This window comes from Eucalyptus grandis, chromosome 6 (assembly GCF_016545825.1).
Source record: "Eucalyptus grandis isolate ANBG69807.140 chromosome 6, ASM1654582v1, whole genome shotgun sequence".
NCBI lineage: Eukaryota > Viridiplantae > Streptophyta > Magnoliopsida > Myrtales > Myrtaceae > Eucalyptus > Eucalyptus grandis.
The window spans coordinates 32647044-32663663 of record NC_052617.1 but is presented as its reverse complement, the minus strand read 5'-3'; the positions used below and the strand labels follow the sequence as shown (position 1 = coordinate 32663663).

The following is a 16620-nucleotide window of genomic DNA, read 5'->3' as shown; positions in this document are numbered from 1 at the left end:
ATTCAATTTAAACTAAAATCTTTCATAAAATAAAAAGCGGCCGGTTCCGTTGAGCCATACTGGACTGAAACCAATGGCTAATCTACTTTCCAATCTTAAAACCAAACATTCGACAGTCCGATCCTGGTTCTCAAAATTGGGAATTGGAGCGGATTGGGAACTGGATTATCTCTGGACAGGTCTTCAGCGGAAGGACCGGAATCGAACCGGATTCGAACCGGACCGGGTTTGGGCCAAGGCCTTTTTCGAGCCCGGTTGAACCGAAGCATTCGGCAGGCCTTTTTAAGCCCCCGTCTCCTTCCCTCCCATTTTCTCTCTCCGTCGCTGTCGCTGTCTCTGCTCTGTCGCGGTCGCTCTCGTCGAGAATCTTCGACGCTTTCGTTCCTTTCATGGCGGAGCTCTTCTCCTCGTTGCGCACTCCGTCTCTCTGCCTCTCTCTCCGAAGCTAGACGTTTTCCGAAGCGCCGGCGCCGTTTGCTTCGACGGCGATGCCCTCGCATCAACGGTAGCCGGGGCTGCGGGAGCTGCTGTTTGCTCGCGATCGAGGATCACGGCGAGGAATGGAGCTGCGCGGTCTCCATCGAGAAGCGTAGAGGTTAGGGTTTCGCCGGTTTTCTTCCTCGGACGATCGAATAGCTCGTTCGCGGGAACGTTCCGACGCACACATCGTTGTCACACTGGTTTGTGGCAGCAGCTTTTAACGTGGAGAGAGATGCTTGCGACTGTCTGATAGCCGACCTCGACCTCAAGCATAAAAAAGAAAAAAGAAAAAAAGTTCTTGTGACCGTAGCCACCCGCTACTTGTTCAATTGAGTAGTTTCCTCTGCAGAAGATAGGTTGTTTTGGTTCGGTGGTCGTTGCGATTGAGCAAACGAAGTCGCTGAAGGAGTGCTGGACGCTATGGATCCTTCCCTAATGAAGCTCCCGGAAGAAGATGAGGTTATTTTTTATTTTTATATTTTTCCGTAGTTATACGGGCCGCCATGGATTTAGGGTGGGGATTTCTTATTTTGGTGAATGTTGTGTCTACAGGACGAAAGCATGCACTCAGGGGCTGACGTGGAGGCTTTCCAGGCTGCCCTCAATCGGGATATTGGAGGTGATACGTCGACTTCTCAGCCATCATCATCCCATAAAGGTGCTTTCGGCATTAAGTTTTCGCTCTCTAGGAATTAAGAATTTTTCCTGGTAGTTTTGATGCAAACTGTTAGGTTGTCAGGACATTGTCTCACATCGTGTTAATATGACAATGAACAACTTATGTGCTGTATGTAACGAAATTAGGGCAGGGACGGTGCATTGTTACAACACTTCAATAGTTTCTAGGCTTGGTTTAACCAGTCAAATTTATCAATTTGTCGGATTGGAAAAGCATGAAGATATGTCATGTCTTTCAAGTTCACTGCTTTGCGTTACCTTATTTTAAGTATTGTTGATGTCATTATATGCCTTGTTTGACTTCGCTGGGGCTTTAGATTAAACTTTGAAAATTAAGTCGAGACATCATTGAACCTGCAGTCTCTAAGTTGATTCCTGAGAACTACTGTTGACCTGTAGATCGAATAATTGTATCCTTGGTCACAACTAATGAGTTTCTGTGGAACCAGAGTCAGGTCTCTCAGATGTTGGGTGTGTGGATAAGATAGAAGCAGGTGATTTTCAGTCTGATGGGCTAGTTCTGGTTAATTTCATTTGCATTGTAGAATAGTGGTAAATCAGTGGTGACTTCAAATCTCGCATGACTGAAGATATGATAGATTATGGATTACTGACCATGAGATTGAAGGGAAGCTTTTAAAGATTCTGATGGATTAAACCTTGTTTGTCTCAAGCTTTGCTTTTTCTTGATAAATATATTAAAAAGGTGGATTTAATCATTGACATTTAGTTTAAATTGGCGGGGATGCATTCGTCCAAGTATCTGTGAACTTAATTAGAGCTGATGTGATATAATTATCTATTAGCATGCGAGGATGAGTATGATGAGATGTTCTTTGGTTTCTTTGTCTTATTTGTGAATTTGGATTTCCTTGATGAAGTTATATAGAAGCAAAGCCACTTGTAAACAGGGAATGAATTTTTGTGGGAGAAATTTTCTGTGAGAAGGAGGATGAGTAAGTAGGTTTTGATTATCGTGACTAAGAGATTGTTCAGGGGGGTTCCTACCTCTCTGCTTCTCATCCAATCTGTGTCTAGCATCAAAAGCCAACTTATAAAAGGCAAAAGTTATGCCACAGGCAAAAGTTGTCCCCTTCTGGCTCCAGCTCTTGAAATCCAAGACCCAAGAAGGGCATTCACAACATTTTGTAGATTCCTTTTGATCTAAAAGAAGGATGACAAAAGAACAAAACGAGGCTTTTAACCCCTCCTCCCTTCCAACACCATCAAAAAAGGAAAGCAGCAGAGACTAAACCACAAATAGTGGATGTAACCGTTAAATATCTGAAAGGGATGAGAAACAAATTTGTTACAAGGATGAAATTTTTACAGAGGAAAAAGTTATTTGAACTTCTTAAGCTTGTGGTGTAGTTTTGGATAATACTTTTAGCCAATGCTGTGTGAATGCAGTGCTTGGCAGTATCAGCTGAAAAAGGTTTCCTATACCAGTTTGCTATTTGAAATGCGTATGAGATGAAAACCTTTATTGGCTTGGTATGTGCTCCTTGTTTGATGTTATATTTGAAAGAATGCAAAACAAAAGTAGAATTTTGGTCAATATACATATTGATGAGCAGCTTAGAAGTACTATAAAAAAAACTTGCTCCCTAATACCTCGGTCAGCTAGATCATTCCCTTCTTCCTTTTGCTTTTTGGCTGCTGATCTGCTATTTCTTGCTTCAAAGGTTCTTACTGTTAAGGAAACTATAATGCTTCAGGTGTCTCCCAAGGAGACAATGATATGCCTCACCAATCATATCCAGGATGGCAACCGACTAACCAGGCTGCAAATGCAAATTCTCAAACTCACCAAGAGCAAAAATTGCAGAACATCAAGAACAGATTTTGGCACAGATGCAACTGCAGCAAGATGAATCTCTTGCCAATCCCCAACGAAATAACACCTTGGAGGAAGTCAATCACCCGCAGTTGAAGCAGGAACAAGTGCAAGATGGTCATCAACCTGGGCAGGGACACCAAAATTCTATCCAGATCAAGCAATCTCCTGGGATGCAAGTGTCAGAAAAGAATTCCCTCCCTATGAGTGGGCCAGGTAGAGTGCATACTCTTGACGCTGAATCTCAGTACTTAAAGTTACAGCAAATGAGCAATCAACAGGCAATGGTCCCCAAGCAAGCACCAAATAGACCAAACCTTGTTAAACAAGTGCCATTTGCATTGTTGCTCCCAGTGATTCTTCCCCAGCTCGAGAAAGACAGAGCCATGCAACTGCAAACCCTCTATGCCAAATTGAAGGTGAGTCTTTGGTAAAGCTCTTTCTGATCCTTACTTTTTGTGGGAAATTTAAGGAGGTTTGTTAGGTGCTTGTTTGGTCTCACTGCTGTAGAACAATGATATTCCCAAGGAAGTGTTTGCGCGGAACATGAGAGGAATTGTTGGAGACCGGATGCTGAAGTTGGCAGTTATGAAAATGCAAACACAGGTATGTTTAGCATGATTGATGTCGTACACAGGACTATGAATGCCATTTTGTAACTAAGCTCCATAGTCTCTCGCTTGCAGCCTCCCCTGCAGTTGCAAGTTCAGGGTTCAGCTTCAGCTCTACAGCAGCACCCTAGAATGCAGCCTGCTAGCGGTGCAAAGTTCAGTGATTCATCTCCACCGGGCCAAGTCCATTCCCCAATGAATAGAAATGGTCCAAAGTCTGGAGAGGTGGAACAGATACCAGAGCCTCGATTAATGCAGCAGCAGCATTTTCAGAACATGCAAACATTTCCTAAGTGTGGAAGTCCTGGTGTTTATCATCCATTCAGTGGGACAAATGTAAACATAGCTACTTCATCTGTCAAAACACAACCTAATGATTTACAAATGAAGCAGATTCCAAATCATCAAAGTTTGGGTTCAATTCAGCCAGGAGGGGCAGCTCGGACAATAAGCCTGGTGACTGCACCAAAATTTGATCGGCAGCATCCTAACAGTGATGACAAGAAAGCGCAATCTTCTCCTCTGCCACCATTTGCAAGTAATGTATCACGCCAACAAAATTTAGTTCCTTGGAAATCATCTACTGCTAAAGACCAAAGTTTGGGTGCCATCTCACCATCAGCCTTTGTAAAACAAGAACCTGTTGATCATTCCAGCATTCAACAAAAACCACAGTTGTGTTCCCTTCCCGGATTGTCCTCTGTTTCAGCTGGACATCTTGAGCAAAGAGTTCCCAAACTAGAAACCTCAAGGGACAATTCACTAGAGCAGCCGTCCCCAGGAGCAGGTTTCTTGGCTCCTGCTAATACTGGGACTTCGCATCAGGGTTCTCTTTCCACAACACCAGCTCAGGATTCTAAGGTGGTCCTTTAAATTCTACAATGCTTCTATCTTGCAATTTAATCCAGTTAATTTCTTTGAATGCATTTATTTCTTTCAAATGCCTATGGGAATATAAAATCTGGATAGCAACCCTGGATTAAACAATTGATCACATAGGCAAAGATGTAAAAGAACTGTCCTGAGGGTCTGTTTAAGTTTTGTTTTACAGTTAAGAGGTTTATCATGCCATGGCTAGGAGATGTTTGCTGTTGGGAGGTTTATCTCCATGCTTTAGGTGTAAAACTATTTGATAGCCATTCCTTTTCATTTGCTTGATTGAAGAGGTGTGAAAATACTCTTTATTACTAGGCAGCAAAACAGCAGCTAACTGATCTTGTCCTGGGCAGGGCTTCTATCATGAAGTGTAAAATGTTAATGTGGTAAAAACTTTGGAAGGATTACTTGTTTACAAGAACATATTTACTAGTTAAATACAATCCTTTCACTCAGGAAAGGAATTCTCTGGTGACATTGTCACTAGGGTTGATAGCTATTGTATCATTTATTGGACACAATGTTGCATCTACAACTGCAAATATAGAGGAGATGCTTGGTGCATGAACTTCTACTCTCATTAATCATGCTTACAATTATTAGACTGATAGGAATATATTGCATAAATTGCATTTTACCTCTACTGGAGTGGTGATATTGTGGAAATTTTACTTTTAAAGCATTGTTTTGTCATTCATTATGCGCTGCTTTGAAACTAGTAACTGGTGGTTCTTTTTGGGATAACAAGTACAAAAGTTTAGTCCTTGATAAAATTAGATGAAGATCTGACAGCCAGTAGGCCCTTTTTAAGAGATATTATTCGCCTTGAATCTATCAGCTAGGCTCCCAAACGGCATCCACACCAGCTGGGAATAATGCAAGGAGGCCTTCTAAAAAGACTTGTCTCAGCCAGAAGAAGCCTCTTGACACACTTGGTTCTTCGCCTACTCCCTCAAGGTGATCTGGCTTCAAATGATTACACCCTTTTTGATCAGTTGAGTATGAAATTTCACTTTTGATATTAACATTTGTCCACTTAATGTTGTCTACCGAATCTGTACAGTAAGAAGCAAAAGGTATCTGGGACTTTCACAGATCAAAGCATCGAACAACTCATTGATGTCACTGCTGTTAGTGGGGTCAATCTCAGGGTATGAATTGACAACACAATTCCGTATATTTCGTCCTAAACTGATTATTAAATTTCTAGTAATTGGTTTTTTATCCGTGAAAATGTGATTGGAACTAGGAAGAAGAAGAACAGTTGTTTTCCGGGCCTAAAGAAGACAATCGAGTCTCAGAAGCATCCCGAAGAGTTGTCCAAGAGGAAGAGGAAACTCTGATATTGCAGCAAGCTCCCCTGCAGAAAAAATTGGCGGAGATCAGTTAATTCCTCTCTTCCGAATTCCCATCTGAAATTTTATGTTTCTCTTATATCATGCCCCAGTTCTCTTTGGTAAAAATATTTTACTCTATGCTTGTGCCAGTGGCCCAATGTGGTGTGCAGAATATAAGCAATGACGTAGAGCGGTGTCTGTCTTTGGTGAGATGCTAGCTTCTCTGCTCTTTAATGTTTCCTGTTTAGTGTCTTTAACTGACTAATTTTCCAGAGTGTGGAGGAAAGGTTGCGCAGCCTACTGTGCAATTTGATAAGAGTCTCCAAGCAGGTGAGTCTTCTTCACCCTTCCACTAACTTGATTCAAATATTAGTCTCTCCTTATTTAAGTTATTTTTTATAGAGGGTTGATGTTGAGAGGCCCAGACATCAGACCATTGTCACTTCAGATGTCCGGCAGCACCTTATGATTTTGAACCGCAAAGCTAAGGAAGAATGGGAGAAGAAACAGGTTGAAGCAGAAAAGCTAAGGAAACAAAGTGAGGTGAGTTTTTGCCATTTCACCTAGCTAACATGACTTTTGACACTACGAAACTTATGCTGGAGCATGGTTATGTTTGCAGATCTAAAAATATGTCTACGTTGATAAATATGTTTGCAATAGTTGATCTGTTTCCCTCTTTTCTTCAGCTCCTTTTCTGGTTCTCTGTCTAGTGCTTATTAGTGTACGTTGTTGCAGCCCGAGGGCAGTCAAGGAGTTGATGGTGATAAAGAAAAGGATGAAGGCCGTGGAAAATCCGTGAAGGTAATATTGGATTTCTTTTCGGGTGCAATGCCTTGCCTAGGCAGAGGCCTCCCTTGCCTTGAAATCCCCTATGTATAGTGGTTGAAATGAGGATTGAATTCCAATGTTCATCAGCCTAGTGATTGTGCTAGCAATGTTTGTCACATCACACCTCATGGATCCAGCCTGATCATATTTCATTCTTTTTCGGCTATACTTAGGCAAACAAAGAGGAAGATGACAAGATGAGGACAACTGCCGCAAATGTTGCTGCCCGAGCTGCTGTGGGAGGAGATGACATGTTGTCCAAGTGGCAGCTTATGGCTGAACAAGCTCGTCAAAAGCGTGAGGGAGGGTTGGAAGCAGCCTCTCAGGTCGGTAAAGATAGCCAAAAATCTTCAATTTCTGGAAGAAGCAATAAAGACAATCAAGCAGGAAAAAGGGGACAGGCTGCATCTGGTATGTCATTGAATCATTGTTAATTTGATATTTTGAAGTCCTGGTTTGATCGCATGAACAGTTGACAAAGATGATTCTTCATTGTAAAATCTAATGCTGGACATAGAGCAAGTACTTGTTTCAACGAACTAACATGCCAAAAATCAATGTGTTGGGTGTTATTGTAATCTCCCATTCTCTGGTGTGTGGTGCCGCATCCCAATCAGTTCTCTTACCCAGTTTTTGTGCTTTACAGGGGTCATTAGAAAATTAGGAAGGAACCAAGCTATTGCATCACAACCAAAGGTAGTTCGTACAATTTCTGTCAAGGATGTGATTGCTGTTCTGGAAAGGGAACCTCAGATGGCGAAGTCTAGTCTCATCTACCGCCTTTACAATAAAGTTCGTTCTGAATCTAGCGGTGAATAATTGAAGTGGCAATATTGGTCTCCACTTTTTAACTTCATATCCAGCTGCCTCTTTAAATCATTCAATGAAGTGCAAAAAGCTGTCAATCCAGATCAAGTCTCACCAATGTACTCATTCTTGATGGGGAAAACATTCTTCCATTTTTTAATGTGGTAGACACTAATCTTAGTTCAACCTCTTTAAATTTAGGGATGCTTAGTGCATTTTCCTGGTATATCATCTGTATCATAGCTTTTCTTCTTTTGATTTTGCATGTATTTCGCAGAGATTGCTCTGCCGCCATTTTATTTTGGCAGTAGTTGGGGGTTTCCTCAGTACATATCTGGTATATCTCTGTCATAGTAGCTTAGGAATTCTCATTGCCGACATTGTGATTAATTGTTGGGAGTTAGGTGAATGGGAAGGTTTTCTGTATGTGTATTTTGGAGGCTACGTCGACTCATTAAAGGAATATGGTCCCATGTAACCTCAAATAAAATCACTGGCCTTTTTCTTCTTCAGAATTTCATCACTCGGACTCTCATTTCAATTTGCATTTGCATCTTTTTGTAAGCATAACATCTGAGTTATTCGGTCAATTAGACTGCAAGGTCACAGCCAGATTGATGACATAGCATCTTCCACGGTTCCAGTTACTTAGAGATGATGGAGGCACGTCTATATGCACTTTTGTTTTACAGTTATCCATGTGAGCTCTCATCATGATTTCCAAAGGTGCTACAGGCTGCAAAGCATTCTCTAATGAGATCATCATGACCCTCTATTAGAGTTCGACATGTTAATGGTAATTGTCAAGATAGCATACTAGTACTGTTAAAGATTAGTAGGATTACATGGTATGATAGATGTGTCTTCTCCCAGTTGCGGCAAGACTACCATAGGGACTAGACGAAATATATGTTGGGCGACCCTAATGGCCATCCTTATTTCTCCGCTAGAAATAAGTCCTAGTTGGATTCAATAGATTTTGCCTGGGCCTCCGTATGAGCCTTCTCCATGGCCTTCACCCGAGCCATACCCAGATCCTCCATCATGCCCGTAACCTGTGCCTGAACCTCCTCCTCCTCCACCAATTCCACCGATGCCTCCGCCATTTCCACATCCCAAGCCACAGCCTGATCCATACCCACTTCCCCCACCAGGGCCACTCCAACCGGATCCTCCCCTAAGCCACCGCCCCTCCGCCAGCAGAACCATACCCACCATTTGATCCTCCTCCATACTCGCCTCCACTTCCACCCCCAGAATCATGTCCGTCACGTTGACCGCCATTGTTGTAGCTGGATCCTCCGCCACCTCCGAAGCCACTGCCACCCCCAATGCCACCTCCCCAACCCCCTGCTCCATTTCCACCACTGTAGCCGCCGCCCATACCACCACCTGACCCATAACCTCCACCTCCCTTGCCTATGCCCCCGCCACTACCAAAACCACCGCCTTCATCTCCTAATCCCCCAGCTGTCACCGTTCTGTAGGCAGCTTCTTCCCAATCCTTAACTTTCCTTTGCAACTCTTTGGCCTTGTCATAATCGTCACCTTTGCTCAGAAACCTCTTCCCCCTACTCCCTTCCACTACTAGGAACCGCAAGATGAACAAAATGAGGATGAAACTCCATGCAGCCCCATACTGCTTTCCCATGACACCCTCTCGCCTATGATGCATAATTCATATAGCCAAACTTAACAACCCCTTTGTATATTCTTACTCCGAAAAAACAATAGTAATAAAAGAGCAGCAGGAAACAACTAGTAGACGAAAAAATATCAAAACGTCCGTCCTCACCCACAAATCCGCAAGTCTCTCACCTCTCTGTTTGTTGTCTTCGGTGTGCTAGTTAATAGAGTAGGGGAAATGTTTAATGGCACGCTGAAGAAGCAACGTCTGAGAGCTTGAAGGACCGCGAACAGTAGCGCACACGCAAGACTTCGCTTAAAATGGATGCAGGGGAGATGGTCCTCGTCCTCGTGCACATAAATATGAGGGAGGTCCTCTTTTGTAGCTTGGGGGGGATAAACGAGTAGTCGCTGTAGAGAAGAGTGGAGTGAGTGGATGGGCAATGCACTGTGCAGGGGGGAGTTGCGTGCAAGATGATTCTGGTGGTGAAAGCATTTCGCATGACCATGAAGGTGCGAAATGAGTGGCATGTGTGTGGGTATGGGTATGGAGGAAGAGGGTGCAACTCAGAAGAGATGATGACTACGCGATCGCTTTATTGGTATGTTATTGGTAAGTTTCATTTGCGAAACAAGATAATAAGAGGGTAGAACAACCGTGCATAATGGGGAGCGGCACGATTGGTTCTGATGTCGGTTTGCAATCGGCCTCAGATGAGGAATAGCTACTTCTATATCAGTTGTGAACCGAACGAAGGAGAATACGTGCGTCGTTAGTTCTAAAACTGGCAAAGTGCTTGTGGTGAGCCCTTGCAGGTCTGAGGCTTATCTTTTGAGACAAATTTGGGTAGCTGGTTTCGCATTGAGACATGATCATGTACATGTGTTTGGAGTGCAATGAGAATGACGTGGTGTAAAATAGTTAATATAATCTAATTGGTTGATTTAAATTTTTGAATATTGGTAAATTCAATTTGATTTATTGACAAGCTCGAAATAGCTGCTCCTTAGTAATTTCTCAAGATAAAGTATTAAGTTTCTATTGTGCATTCCACTAGATTTTGCATATCGGTAGATGGATACTTCTTGTGCATTATGGCGCAATGTGACACAATCATGTGTGAGCTTTATCTGTTAAATGTTTTTCGTCGTTATTTTAGCCACTTCTACAAAGCTTAGAAAAAGTATATATGTAGCCAATGAATGTTCGATTTTGCATAGTAATTTATTAAGATATTAAAAGATTGTGATCATTTAAAAGATAATGAGTATTACAACAAAAGGATGTATTCCAACATATTCATCTTTCAGGTGAAGTTTATATATGGGAGTTAAAAGAATATTTTCCTATAAAATAAGTGCAGTATTTCACTTTATGTATTTGCACCTATAAGTAAGATAAGATTTACATAAGATGGAATTTTTTTTATAATGCATTGAAAGTACGTAAAATCCATAAAAACGCTCACACGTATGCCATTGCCAATTAGCCTAGGCATCCACCAGTCTTTTTAGCCCCGGAGCTAGAGGTCTACTTTCCCCACATGTCTTTTTATGGTTGGTCAGACCAACCTTACTAATTATATCTATTATTGATGATTATTATACATATATAATTAGTCTATATAAATATATCAATATATTAAGGATTAATACTCTAAAAATCTCAAATTAGTACATCTGTAACAAATTTACTCAAAATTAAAAAAATTTATTATGAAAAATCTCAAACTGATATACTTGTGATAAATTTATCTCAACTGACCATAAAAACCTTAAACTGGTATTACCCCACTAATTTATTTGATTACCAAAAATCCAAAACTTGTACATTTATGACAAATATACCCTCCGTTAAATTAGATTAATACCATAAAAAATCACAAATTTTGTATAACTATAATAAATGGAGAATAAAATCTTAAATTGGCACACTAGTCAACCTTGTCACTATCATTCAATTTATTAATTTGACAATAAAATTTAATGGAAACTAATAAATGGTAAATTTATCACAAATATAATAGTTTGGGGTTCAAAAAATTAATTTATGATAAAATTGTCATAAGTATACCAATTTGAGGTTTTTCAGTTTATTAACCCATATTTTAAATATGACAAAAAAAAAAAAAAAAAAAAAAAAAAAGGAAGGGAGAGGTGGCCCAGCCAGAGGGGGCCACTTTTATAAAATGGACTCCGCAGGTTTGAATCCTTGGGCCCCCATGTCCGTTTTCTTTTTTTCCCTTCAACCTCCAGCCCTTTTACCCCTTTTCTCGTTTTCTTTTGCCAAATTAATTCTTTTTCTGTTCCACTATTTCCTCTCCCTTTTTTCTTAATTTTGGTTTCCTCTTTATTTTACGTATTTTATTTTTTCTATTCAATTTTATCTTTCCTTTTCTTTGTTTCTCAACCTATCTTTTAGATATAGGATTGTCCTTTAGTTACATATTTCCAAACCGACCCATGTAATTCTTATGAGTTTATGTTTTTCTTTTTTCTATTGTTATATTTGTTGATAGACCTTTAAAAATATTTTGCAATGAACTCAAAATATGGAAATTTTGTTTCATCTTTCTTGAATATATGTATTATTCAAAAATGAAATGTAGAATAACAAAAAAGATTACTTCAATATTATTGTCAAATGATATAACTTATTGTGCCACGTGTCAATTTTCTATTTGTTTTATCACTGCAAATAGTGAATTTTTATGTGTGATCTTTATTTTTATATTTGTTGTTCAAAGACGAAGATGAGGCTCATATTTTCTATGGAGTTAGGTTAATTTCTATGGAATTATTTTTTTCTTATCAAAGTAATTCATTTATTGAAAATGAGTAAACAGAGAATTAGTTTGACAAAAGAGTGTAAATAATGAATTAAATTTTTGATCAAAAAAAGTTAGTTCCCTTTACCAAATTAATCCATTTTAGTGTTACTTATCGATGCATAAAATGACTTATTGAACAAAGATGTGTGTCTGAAATGGGCCAATACAATTCATGCCGCGTGTCAATTTGACCTAGCACTGCTAATAATGAATTTTATGTGTACCTATTTTTTACTATTTTTTCTAAGTACGAAAATAAAGATAATATTTTTAGAAATTATTTTATTTAAATTGAAGTGATTTTTAGCAAATTAGTACATTTATTGACTTACAATGTTACAAGAATAGTATGAGATGACATCTTTGTGCGTGTTCGTATATATTACCTGCAATCATATTAGTATACAATGATCCTATTAAAGAAGAATAATATTGGAATAAATCTTTTGACCGGAAAAGTATAAAGAAAATATTTATTTTCTCCTGCGGCAATGCGTGGGCTAATCATAATACAGTACCAAAGCAATATCAAATTTGGACCAATAAAACGTTTTTTTTTCTTTTTATTTCTTTGTAGGATATTTAATGTGGCGCTGCACCGAAATGCCGGGTTTTTCCAGCAAATATCACTGCAGGACACATGCTCAAATATGTCACTACATCACATGGTCGACTAGATCGATCTCAACCATTTTCAAAGAAATATGACCAGACACAATCCTTAGTGCTAATCTTGAATGATTCTATGTGTCCAAGGAGTAAAGCTTAGCACTGAGAAAATTGCGCCTTTAATGGATGTAAAACAGTGGAAGGTGGATACAAGTAGAGAAAGAAGTGGCAACGTTACTACAAAGATGAGGTAAAACTTCAGACAAATGAAGTCCTGAACTGTGAAGACTTGAACTTACCATGCTAGAACTTCGTACATTATCCCCATGTCCTTCCTCTTTAGTTCACAATTCTCATCCTCAAAATCTCCCTCCTTCTGCACAGCTCGCCATCGCCCTCGACCTTGAGCCGGCAAACAGCCACATGGCCTCCATCTGCTTGCTGATCATACGCGCTGCATAGTGCGGTATCTTTGCGTGTTTGCCCCTCTTCTTCTCCGACCTCATGCACCCGTTGACAAACATCAAGCAATCCATCAAGCTCTCTCTGCTCAGCCCTTTCATATCATAAGCCTGCGATCTTCTCCACAAGCTCTTGCAGTGATTGTTCGCCGGACTCGACAAGCAGAGAGCTCTTGTTGTGTCTCTGATGGCAGAATCTGCATCTCCAAGCAACAAATGACACTGGCCTCGGTTGCTGTAGATCACCATCCTGTCCTTCCTCAGCCTCAATGGGCAAATCTCCAGTGCCTCGTTGTACTTCAACATGGCCTCCTCTATGTGACCTGCCCAAAACATGCTTTTTGCTTGTTGTTTTATGAGATCCACTAAGACCCTCTTTTCTTTAACCTTTTCTTGGGTCAAAAGTCTCTCCCTTTTCCCTTTTTCAACCTTTAGGATCCATAATTCATCTAATGCCTCTTGGACTTTTGGATTGTCCTTGAATTTTGATCTTATCATTTTGCTGTGGTCTTGAAGGAGAGTTCTTGAAATGGCTTCTCCTATGTGGATCCTTGCTTTCCCAAGATTATTGAGTTCTATCAAATCTATGAGACAAAAAATGGCAATTTCAATGACTTGGTACCGGGTATTTTGGTCTCTGAGAAGTAAGAGAAGACAATCGATGCCCATATACTGCCAATCATCGGAAGATCTTGAGAGATTACAGAGATATTGGACGACTTCTTTGCAATCAGCTATCCTCTCTCTTCCAATTTTGGTGTAACACAAGATTCTAATAAGCCCAACACCACCAGGATTAGAGTGGTTGACAAGTCCACCCCACATCTCGCACAAGTCCTTCAAGAACTCTCCCCTGCAAATCAAATCCAAACTCCTTCCCTTGCAGGCAAAGCAATTTAGGAGATAGAGAGACCAGCATTGGAGCTGGCTCGCCCACTCCTCAGCCTTTCGGTCTTCCAACTCGGTCCTTCCGATACCGCGCGTCAGCAAATCGCGTTGGTACTTCGACCTCTTCATTCCATTTAGTGCTATGAATTGGGAATACACGACCTCGAGGCAAGTGCTTGCTATTTGCATGGCTGAATCAACCACTTCTTGTTCGTACGCCAAAACCGCTTTGAAAGTAGTCTCGTAGCTTGCGAGGTGGCCCAGAGCTCGGACTGCAACTCTTTGCTCGACCCAACTTAACTTGCCTCTCAGGAGCTTGATCAATGGTGGTATCACGCCGGACTCCACTGCCTTTTCAGCAAACTCGGCCTTGTTCATGGTGTAGGAGCCAATAATGTGGGCTGCGTAGTAAGGCACGTATATGTTTTGATCCCTAAGAAGCCAATCTTTGTCACTAATCCCCTTCATGATCAAGTTGCTCAAGAGGTTGAAGATTCCGAGGGACGGGTATTCGGGATCGTCAGTGTGAGTCATGGCAATGTGCCACAGTCCACTCAGGATGAGAACTAGCTCTTGGTTGTCCCTATGAAGCATCTCCTTGAAGCAACTTGTAATACCAGCTCTTCTGATTGATGGGTCTGCCTCCTCCATAATACAAAAGAAACAACTTGATGATAGGCTTGTGCTGGTACTGGTAGTTGTGGGGGTTATCTTCTTCTTCCTCTTCTCATGCTTTTCAAAAAACTCCATTGTACTAGTGTGTGTGTGAGTGAGTGAGTGAGTGAGTGAGAGAGAGAGAGAGAGAGAGAGAGAGAGAGAGAGAGAGAGAGAGATTAGGGTTTTAAAAGTTTCAAGTGTTCATTGGGGCTTATTCTATTGAGGTCACTTGGCAATTAATGGACGATTTGTAGGGAAGTAAGTAGATTGAAACAAGTAAATTACTGACCCATGGAGTGACTAGCTAGGGTTTGCAAAAGAATGCATAATCTAGTGCTTTTGAAGCATTTTCCAATATTGACTTCATATGAGTATTTATGTAAAGAAAAGGCTTGTTTTTTTAGTGTCTCTATTTTTTGGTTGGAGTTGTCTGTGTGGGGTCATAGCTCTTGCCTGTTTTTAGTGATTGCTTTATTCTAGGTGTATAATCTTAATGAAAACAAAAGCAGTTCTATTCTATATCTATGCTAGAAATCAACTGCAAGTATAAACTGAGCATAATAACTAGTATTTTTTTGTCATCATCATGTTAAACAACGCAACCATTTTCTCATATCGCCTCCATGTGCATTTTGAACGAATTGAAGTACTCTCAAGTGATCTCTTATTAGAGTAGTCAAAGGTCATCAATTTATCGTAAACCAATTCCCTTTGCTTTTAACCTCAATTTTGGCACCAAATCCTTTAACAGCCCTATTTCTCATCTCCTGTAAACTCTTTACTTGAGCATCGCAATTGATAACCTCATTTCCCTTCAAATGCATGGATAATCAAATTAAGTCGTTGCTTATTGTCATCTGTCTGATTTTTGGTAATTTGTTTAGTCGACAGCGGTTCTTTTTTTCATAGATAATTTCATCCCAAACAATTGAAACTTATCATTGCGGTGGAGACCATATTCAGATTGAGTCAGATATTAGAGAACAAGTTCAAATGAGAATATAGTGACTTTCAACTATAAAGACGTGCTCAAGTAATTCGATATTTTTAACTCAACTTTGCACCATAATACCCTTAAAAAGCAGAAAGTTGCCCTACCCTTGTAGCTTAGTGCCTCCAACATCAGAAAAGCAACTTCAGTGGTCCTCCCCGGCAGAGAGTTTAAACAAATTCCAAGTGGAAGTCTAGTTTTGATATAGAAGATAATCATCAATTTTCATGTTGCATCTTTTTCCCTTTTGCTCCAAAAAGCTCTTTTGTCTTATGCAGCATAAAAGACTGTGGGCAAGAGAACAAATCTTCCAAATCTAATGAAGCTGGAGCTTAATTTATCTTGAAGAAAACTCCTTAAATTCCCTTGTGCGCCTCCATCATGATGTTGTCTGGAATGTAGATTCTCTCACATCAAAGAGATTATTGCTGCTTTATTATTTATATCGAGGTAGTTAAAAATAACATTTAGATATAAACTCATTCTATAGATGACCAGTAGAATCTCAAGGATATAATATTCAGAGGCACATGAAATCCATTCCCTCATTTTTTAAACCCCAGTAAGCTTTCGGAGTTCGAATCGTGTTAGAAAGTTGATTGGACTCAACATACGAGCGATAGTCTCTTGGAAACCTGATGTGATCATCAGCTTCCAGTACAAAATAAGGACTGCTACTTACAAACTCTCTAGCCATACTAAGTGCCAACCACCTTTAACCCTAATTGTCTTTTTATCTTTTTCTTCCTTTGGCATGCAGCAATTGATCCAACTCAGAACTTTTCTGGGGAAGAAATTACAGATATCACAATCTCTGACAATCAGCAAGAGGAAGGAACCCTTAATATAATGACACAATTCTGAAGGTGTGATGTACAGTGACTCCTCAGAGATAGAGAGAGAGAGAGAGAGAGAAAGAGAGAGAGCATGAATTCTTTTTGCAGAAAATCCTCCTGATTCATCCACTTTATGAGTTCAGTTCTGTTGAGAATGGGAGTGCACGAAAAGCTTATGAGGGACCACAGCTGAAAATCAGGGTTGCAATGGCATTTTTCAAACACGGTGTTTGTGGTCCCTTGACACTATTCCCAGGTTGTTCC

General features: G+C 40.3%; 3 protein-coding genes across 7 annotated transcripts; 1 reads left to right on the top strand and 2 right to left on the bottom strand.

Moving 5' to 3' along the window:
* Positions 1 to 328: 328 nt before the first annotated feature.
* Positions 329 to 7972, top strand: LOC104449278 (transcription initiation factor TFIID subunit 4b). 5 transcript variants are annotated; one of them, XM_039316056.1, is made up of 15 exons: positions 329 to 939; positions 1033 to 1138; positions 2877 to 3211; positions 3350 to 3414; positions 3524 to 3601; positions 3682 to 4467; positions 5321 to 5439; positions 5546 to 5633; positions 5732 to 5867; positions 5970 to 6025; positions 6093 to 6149; positions 6222 to 6362; positions 6558 to 6623; positions 6824 to 7061; positions 7297 to 7972. In XM_039316056.1, the coding sequence occupies exons 3-15, from the start codon at positions 3013 to 3015 to the stop codon at positions 7467 to 7469; spliced, it is 2202 nt and encodes a 733-aa protein (XP_039171990.1). In that variant the 5' UTR covers positions 329 to 939; positions 1033 to 1138; positions 2877 to 3012; the 3' UTR covers positions 7470 to 7972. The 5 variants fall into 5 exon arrangements, with proteins under 5 accessions (XP_039171990.1, XP_010061697.2, XP_039171989.1 ...); XM_010063395.3 differs by having other exon boundaries at positions 3506 to 3601; XM_039316055.1 differs by having other exon boundaries at positions 2877 to 3414.
* Positions 7973 to 8634: 662 nt separating this feature from the next.
* LOC104451830 (glycine-rich cell wall structural protein-like) lies at positions 8635 to 9108 on the bottom strand. Its single transcript, XM_010066410.2, has one exon. The coding sequence runs from the start codon at positions 9106 to 9108 to the stop codon at positions 8635 to 8637; it is 474 nt and encodes a 157-aa protein (XP_010064712.2).
* Positions 9109 to 12824: 3716 nt separating this feature from the next.
* Positions 12825 to 14532, bottom strand: LOC104449279. The gene has a single exon (XM_010063396.3). The coding sequence runs from the start codon at positions 14521 to 14523 to the stop codon at positions 12883 to 12885; it is 1641 nt and encodes a 546-aa protein (XP_010061698.2). The 5' UTR covers positions 14524 to 14532; the 3' UTR covers positions 12825 to 12882.
* Positions 14533 to 16620: the final 2088 nt, after the last annotated feature.